Here is an 8451-nt window from a genome sequence, read left to right as displayed (position 1 = left end):
CAATTCTATGATTCTATGATTCAAGGGCCAAATGACCAAGGACTGTCTTCTGTGTACGCTACAAAGGGATCTACAGTCCAATTCCCACAAGACGCGCATTACCTCTGAGCATGGAGACGAGAGCATACTGCCCACTTTCTCCATGCTAGGCATAATTCTATAAACTTCTACGTGTTTCCATTGTTCTGTGCTGTCTTTTGCTTGCCTTTTCTCTACACTAAGAAGCCCCAAACTTGGCCCAGAGACATCTCAGTGCTGCTGCTGACAACACACATTGGAACGGTTTGTGATATATTGAACGCCATGACCTTGTTTGCTTTCTGTGACCCAAACAAAGAGGACATTCACCTCTAAGGTTTTTTGGGGTCAACCAGCTGACACAACCATCTTGTCTGAGGGAAAATTTAACCAGTAGCAGCCAACACAATTGTAGTCCCATATGTTGTCTCGTACACACAGAAAGTTAGGCTGCCTGTCCATATTAGACTGACGCTACCAAGTGGCCAAGGACCCCCCTTTGTGCTAGATTGTGTGTGTGTGTGTGTGTGTGTGTGTGTGTGTGTGTGTCTGTGTGTAGGGTTGGGCGGAGGGGTTTCCCCCCCCCCCCCAATCTCTCCTGGCTCAGCTGGCCTCCTGCTGGCTGCTGGAACTTTTCCTATTCATAGTTCATAAGTTTATTGTTCTAGCCAAAGGCCATGACAAACTTGTAGCTGTAGTAGTATTTGTAAAATAATACAGAACACACATCCCTAATATAAGCCAACAAGCTGCAGAAACTGAAGGTGGGCACATTACTGTCAAGGAATATAAGCCAACAAGCTGCAGAAACTGAAGGTGGGCACATTACTGTCAAGGAGATAAGTAACTCTATAACCTTTTAGAAGACATCTGAAGGCAGCCTGAAGGCTTTTTAATGTTTAATGTTTTATTATGTTTTTATATATGTTGAAGGGACGCGGGTGGCGCTGTGGGTAAAAGCCTCAGCGCCTAGGGCTTGCCGATCGAAAGGTCGGCAGTTCGAATCCCCGCGGCGGGGTGCGCTCCCGTTGTTCGGTCCCAGCGCCTGCCAACCTAGCAGTTCGAAAGCACCCCTGGGTGCAAGTAGATAAATAGGGACCGCTTACTAGCGGGAAGGTAAACGGCGTTTCCGTGTGCGGCTCTGGCTCGCCAGATGCAGCGATGTCACGCTGGCCACGTGACCCGGAAGTGTCTCCGGACAGCGCTGGCCCCCGGCTTCTTGAGTGAGATGGGCGAACAACCCCAGAGTCTGTCAAGACTGGCCCGTACGGGCAGGGGTACCTTTACCTTTTATATATGTTGAAAGCTGCCCAGAGTGGCAAATAAATTATTATTATTATTACTATTACTATTACTACTACCACTACTACCACTACCACCACTACTACTACTGTAACTGCCATGGCTGCTCCCTCAAAGGATCCCAGGAATGGTCACTGCCTTTCTTAGAAAGCAGCAGAATCGTCTTCTTGTTCAGGCAAGTGAGAAATTCTCATGCAGAGGACAGACAAGATCCCTTCTGAGCACTTTCTGCTAAGGGAAGTTCTCTCTTTGCACTCCCCTCCTTTGACCAGAGGATGGCAGTGATGAGCTGCTAAATCAGAGTCAGCCAAAACTGACAATTACAGAGGTACCTCAGGTTACAGAAGCTTCAGGTTACGGACTCTGCTAACCCAGAAATAGTACCTCGGGTTAAGAACTTTGTTTCAGGATGAGAACAGAAATCATGTGGTGGCCGCATGGTGGCAGCGGGAGGCCCCATTAGCTAAAGTGGTACCTCAGGTTAAGAACAGTTTCAGGTTAAGAACGGACCTCTGGAACGAATTAAGTTCTTAACCCGAGGTATCACTGTACTGTCTCCTGACAGGAGCGCTGTAGTGTTACAGAGTCATAGAATTGTAGAGCAGGAAGGGACCCTAAGGGTCATCTAGTCCAACCCCTGCAATGCAGGACCTTTCATGCAAGCGACCTTCCCAGTCCTACCTGGAGATGCTGGGAATTGAGCCTGGGAAACTGCTGTACACAAAGAACGTGTGCTCCTTTCCCTAATAATAATAATAATAATTTATTATTTATACCCCACCCATCTGGCTGAGTTTCCCCAGCCACTCTGGGCGGCTCCCAATCAAGTGTTAAAAACAGTACAGCATCAAATATGGTGGCAGCGGGAGGCCCCATTAGCTAAAGTGGTACCTCAGGTTAAGAACAGTTTCAGGTTAAGAACGGACCTCCGGAACGAATTAAGTTCTTAACCCGAGGTATCACTGTACAGGTTCTCTCCTCCTTTCCCCCCATTTTAGGTTACCTTCACTCCATTTCTGCATCAGCAATTAACACGTGTGTTTTTGTAAGAAGTTTCTCCCAACATAGCACAAGTTTGTACATAATTTTCACTCAACAGACACATTTATGGCACACAATTTTTGGCTGCGAGGATTTGCAACTTTGAAATTGATGGAGAAGTGTAAATCTTGAAGGAGAGCTCTGTTTCTGTTTGCATACTGGTTCACAAATTGCAAATTGGAAAGATTTGTGTTTGAATCAAACTGAAATTATTTCTCCCATCAGGCTTACCTTTCATGCACCTCTCAGTGCTAGTTTTTAGATTTGGGGGAATTAGTCTAGCTGTATCTGGCAAACACACATTTGGAATGACCTTCTGCTTGAAATGCATCAGGTTGGTGGGGCACCTGTAGTCTTCCCAAATGTTGCAGGTCTGCAACTCCCATCACCTCTGACCATTAGTTCTGCTGGTTGGGGCTGATGGGAGTTAAAGTCCAGCAAAACCTGGAGGGCCATAGGTCCCCAGCTCCCCAAACATGTAATGACCACTCATTGCCGGCCTTTGAATTGACTCTAAGGTCTTATTGGTTTGCAAAGCCCTCCTCTTCAATTAGAATTTTCTTGCGGCACCGTCTATATAGTGTTTCTGCCTTTTAGGATTCTTTTATTTAATTTTATGGCAATCCGCAAACATTTTAAATAAATAAACTTCACTGGAACACTCCATGCCATATCAGGCAGTCACCTCGGTTGCACTGTTTTCGATGTCTGCTAAAAAAAAAAATGTTTTCGTTTGTTCAGGAGACCCTACCCAGACAAGGAATCTCATTTTATATTGGTTTATTAAACGAAAACGTCTCGGAAAGCAGGTGGGAGAGAACATTACATTTCAGTTAGAACCACACCAAATCCAGAACAGACCCAGCAAAGCAGCAGCAGAACACCTCAGCGGCAAAACGTCATCCGGCAAATCATCATGTGGATGGCACCGAGAGCAGATTTGTAAACACGCGCTTGCCTGGTCGCCTTTGGTGAGCGAGATGTGTTTCCAGGTGACCAGGAGGGGGAAGCTGCAATAAACCAAGTGGATGAGTGGAAGTTCACAGCCTGTTTTTTGTTTTCCAAAATGCTCAGTGTGCCACACAACAGCTCGGCGGCCAGGTGAGTTAGAATTTGGGACAGAAAAGGCTCTGCTTGGGAGGCTGGATTTCCTTCATTTCCTTTACCTCAGCCTGCCCTTCACCACCACGTCTCCCTTGATTTCATAGTGCAGGTTCTTCCAGCCCAGAGCGCATCGGGGCAGCTGCAGATCCTGGTAGGCCGACCGCATCTTGTGAGGAGACAGGAGGAAATCCCACATGTAGACATCCGTCAGTTCTCCAGAGAAGGAGTTGTAGGAGTCATAGGTGCCCCCAAAGCGGTCTTGCTCTTGGCCCAACAGGATGAAGGCCCCGGAGCCAACCACGTAGCCTTTCCTCAAGCCTTTCCGTGGCCAAGGCTTGCCGTTCATCCAGAACTCGGCGATGCCGGTGGCCGATTCCCACCCGAAACAGACGTGCTCCCAGTCTAGGGTGTCCTCTGGGACTTTGAAGGACAGGTACTCTCCACCGATGTACACCCGGTATTCTCCCCGCTTGGGCTTGAAGATCAGGATTTCGTTGTCCTCAGACTCAGTGGCGTAGGAGAAGAGGCCATAGGGCCGAGTCAAGTCCGTGTAGGACCTCAGGCAGACGGTGAGGTTCTGCAGCGGCTCCTTGGGAAGAGGCTTGAGGATGATGTAGGCCTCACTAGGCTCCGTGCGGAAGACAAAGACTTTTCTGGTTAGATCTGTGAGGAGACAAGGAAAGAGAGAGACACAGGGAAGAAAGGTTGGGACCATTTCCTCTCTGACAAGGCTCCTGAGCTTTCCCCAGCAGCATCATTGAAAGGGGTGGGTTCTAATGCACGAAAGAAGTAAAATAATAATAAAAAATAATAACACCGTCCATCTGACTGATTTGCCCCAGCCACTCTAGGCAGCTTCCCACAGAATATAAAAACACAGTAAAACATCAAACATTTCCCCTAAACAGGGCTGCCTTCAGACGTCTTCTGAATGTCATATAGTTGTTTATTTCCTTGACATCTGATGGGAAGGTGTTCCACAGGGAGGGTGCCACTACCTAGAAGACCTCTGTAGATTTTACCAGGTTCTCCACACACAATTACAAATCCAATTGTGGCTCCTGGTGAGCTGTGATTTAAGGTGAAGCGTGCAGGCCGATATGTGGAACAAACAAACATAGAATCATAGAATTGTAGAGTTGGAAGGAACCCTGAGGGTGATCTAGTTCAACATCCTACAATGCAGGAACCACAGCTAAAGAACCCTTGAAAGGTGATCACCCCACCTCCAACGAAGGAGAGCCCCAAACCTTACCAGGTAATCCATTCCACAGCTGAACAGATAAACAAAAAATCTGAGCAGTTTTTGGAGTCTGTTGTAGTCATATTGTGTGTATCTGCCGCTTCCCCCCATTGATTCATGGCATTTGCTTAACAAGATTTATATACCACTTACCAAATATATATATAATGGATATGAAAAATACCAATAAAAAGCAAATTTTAAAAACAGACATAATAAAGCTGTCACAATTATAATAATATCACAATATTATTCATGAAAATGGCCACAATTGCAATGGTTTCATTACTACTACTACTATCATCATCATCATCATCATACTCAAAGTAAAGCCATTCATGGACATGACTAACTTTGGTCCATTAATTTCAGTGGGTCTACTCTGAGTAGGACCAACGTTGGCTACAAGCCCATCTTCATCGTAATTTTAATTGTCCGAAGGAGATGTCATAAGATGACCACAAAGGATAAGCTGAATAAGCTACTAACCTTCCTGGCCAGCAGCCTCTGACAAACCTGCAAGGATGAGGAGACAGACCCAGCGGGAGTCCATCTTCAGGGCTAACCAGAAATGGGATTTTAGAAAAAGTGCAAGCGGAACCTGATCACGGGAGGGAGAAGCTGCAGCCTCTGCAATCATCAGTGACCATCTGCAAATCACAGAAACTTTGAGGGCCATGTCTAAATTTATCCCTGCACTGAGACAGGCGGAAGAAAACAGCCCGCCAAAGGCTGAGTCTGCAATTGAGCAACCCCTTCTCAGCTTCCAGAAGTTGCAGAAGAGAGGCGGGAGGCTGCTTGACTCCTTAAGGAGGTAAGAAAGAGCTCAGCTGCTGGATCAGGCCAAAGAGGACCCATCTAGCATACCCCCCAACATTTCATTGAGTTGTAGAGTTGGAAGGGATCCCGAGGATCATCTAGTCCAACCCCCTGCAATGCAGGCATATGCAACTGCCCCATACAGGGATCGAACCTGCAACCTTGGCATCATCAGCACCACACTCTAACCAACTGGGATATCCAGGTTGCATTCCTCCTATGAAAATAGGGACGACCTATTCAACAACAATTTTATTATTTAGACCCCACCCAATATTTGGGCCAATATGGTATATACATATACCCTCCAACATTATGAAAATAGGGATGGCCTCTTCTTCTTCTTCCACCACCCATCTGACTGAATTGCCCCAGTCACTGTGGGTGGCTTCCAACATATATAGAAACAAAATAAAGCTTTAAACATTTTAAAAAAACCCTTCCCCATACAGGGCTGCCTTTAGAAGTCTTCTAAAGGTTGTATAGTTACTTATCTCCTTAGCTCAGAGGTTGGATAACTCCATACCCTCCAACATTTCTCCAGTGAATATAGGGATGTCCTAAGGAAAAGTGGGACATTCTGGGCTCAAATAAGAAACCAGGACGGCTTCTGTAAATCCAGGACTGTCCCTGGAAAATAGGGGCACTTGGAGGGTCTGCCTTCCCACTCTATAGTTCTATGATAGTTTGAAAACACCCCATTCTATGATCTAGTGGGAGCGAAGTGTCCCCTTAGCTATAGTAAACTAGCCCACAGAAGCACACCAGGCTGTTTCTCTTTCCAGGCTTTTAGGAGGCTGGCGATATTAATTTTGCAAAGCTTTTGCAGGGGCTGGCTAATTGCTGATGCTATCAACCTGTTCTCCCTGGCTTTGATTGGCTTTTGATTAGTGGTTTTAATTGGATGTTTTAATGGGTCTCCTTGATTGTAACTTGCTCCCTCCCAGCAATTGGCTTTGGGAAACCTTGTCAAGGTAAAGTAGAAAAGGGAGAAATTAAGTGAGGAATTAAGTTAATAAGGAAAAGGCAGCCACTTTATCCTCTGCACAGAGTTAGTTCCACAACCACCATGCTAGGGCCCTGAAAGGCCCAACTGAACTCGAGAGCTGAGGGCAGCAGCTACTGTTTCGGGGTCACAAAGGGCTGGGAGATGTTTTTCATCCCAGGGGATCCCTTCTTTTCTGCCCCCCCCCCCCCCGGAATCTGCAAGTCCTTGATGGGCGAGGCAAAAGTGGGCAGAGAAACAATTGCAAATTTTGTGGGGTTTTTTTTGTGTACAATAGGCTAAAGATTTCCCCCTCCAGATCAGCAAGTGGTGTTATAAGAGTTCAAGGACAAAGTCCAGCCAGGCAGAAACACCCAAGAGAGCCAGAGAGCGATGCTGTCATGGGCTGGCTGGGCACAGAGAACCAGCGGGAGGCACCAGCTAGAGAACAGCCAAGGGGAGAAGGCTCAGAGCTGGGGAGTTGGTGGTGGGACAAAGATGAGTGGTCAGAGGGAGCAGACTACCCATTGACATTAGAGGGGGGAGGAGCCAGAGTGGTTGAGCTTTTGGGGGGGAGGACTGATCAGAGTTGTTGAAGTTTTTTTTGGGGGGAAATGCCACAACTGACAACAACAAATGCCAAATGCATGAGCACTTTACGGAGGAACAGAGAGAGGGGGGAGGGGGTCAGAAACATTCATTCCCCCGTGATTTTAACCCCATGAACGATAAGGGTCTATTGGCAAAACCTATTGGTGTTTTGCAACTTTCTGACTAGTTGCAGGACCTTAGCAGAGTAAACGCAGAGTTCACGAAAGCAATTGGCAACTTGGCTGCAGACAGGATGGATGAAGCAGGAACCAGGAACTTGTGGTTAGGTGTTTATTATATACAGTGGATTATTTACAGGAAAAGAACATGGATCTTTGACTTGCTCTCTCTGACACGACTCACAACTCTCTCAACCTCCAACTCCTACACTGACACACTGAACCACTGAACTAACAGTTAGTAGGCCATTTATCACTCCCTTGAGAGAGCTTGACCAATCAGGGAGCTGTCTCCATGCCTCTGTATCACCAGGCAGACTTACTCCTTCACATGACCTTTTGGCTGTCTGCCAAACCTTAATTGACTCTGTGTGAGTAGCTGCACGTATTCAGATTCCCAACAGGGTCCCGCGATCGACCGTGATCTACCAGGAGCACCCAGGGATCTACTGATTTATCGTGGTCAACCGGTTGAACATGTCTGCCATAGAGGCATGAAGAAAGTGGATCAAATATAGACCAGGCGAAGAATTCTCAGGTTGCTTGAGAAGGACGTGGGGAAGGAGCAGCCTTAGAGAGCAGTGGGAAGGCAGAGACCTTCCACCCTCGCAACAGCCTCATTGGGGCAAGGCCTATGGGGAAGGGCTGCTGTGACCACTAGGCCTGCACTGTTTTGGTTTTATTGCTGACCAGCTCCTGACTCCCGCTCCTGACAGGGCTGTATTAGGCTCCTGTATCTGAGGTTCCCCATCCCTGGCCCAACAGAACAACAGAGCTGAGAGCATCGTCAGGAAACAATGTTGTCGTGGCAATGAGATGGCTTTAGAAGGTGATGGATTCAGGTTATCAGTGGCCACTAGCCATGATAGGGAAGCTCTAACTCCGCTGTCAGAGGCAGAGATGTGCCTCTGAATACCAGTCTCTGCAAATCACAAATGGAGAGAGTTGCTGTTGTATCCAGTCCTATTTGTGGACTTCCCAGGGTTCTGGCCACCGAGAAGGGCTGATCTGATGATCTTGGATGTCTCCAGCTGTTCAAGGAAGCTATTTTTGCCCAGACACAGAGATGTTTCTTTTGTGTGTGTGTTGGCGGGGGTGGGGGCGGGGGGGGGAACCACAGAATTCAGCTTGCCTTCCTTCTTTCTTGCAAGAGCTGCAGGGTCACACAC

General features: G+C 47.2%; 1 protein-coding gene across 1 annotated transcript; it reads right to left on the bottom strand.

The window, feature by feature from the left end:
* Positions 1-3495: 3495 nt before the first annotated feature.
* LOC114586773 (mucosal pentraxin-like) lies at positions 3496-5398 on the bottom strand. Its single transcript, XM_028710572.2, has 2 exons — positions 5198-5398; positions 3496-4128 (listed from the first exon to the last, which is right to left on the bottom strand). The coding sequence occupies exons 1-2, from the start codon at positions 5385-5387 to the stop codon at positions 3524-3526; spliced, it is 795 nt and encodes a 264-aa protein (XP_028566405.2). The 5' UTR covers positions 5388-5398; the 3' UTR covers positions 3496-3523.
* Positions 5399-8451: the final 3053 nt, after the last annotated feature.

Source organism: Podarcis muralis, chromosome 16 (genome assembly GCF_964188315.1).
Source record: "Podarcis muralis chromosome 16, rPodMur119.hap1.1, whole genome shotgun sequence".
Lineage (NCBI taxonomy): Eukaryota > Metazoa > Chordata > Lepidosauria > Squamata > Lacertidae > Podarcis > Podarcis muralis.
This window is presented reverse-complemented; position numbering and strand designations above follow the sequence as displayed.

Coding starts and splice junctions, on each gene's coding strand:
- LOC114586773 (XM_028710572.2), bottom strand. CDS start 5,387: ATGGCCCTCAAAGTTTCTGTGATTTGCAGATGGTCACTGATGATTGCA. Junction 4,129..5,197: donor AGAGGCTGCTGGCCAGGAAG/GTTAGTAGCTTA, acceptor GTCTCCTCACAG/ATCTAACCAGAAAAGTCTTT.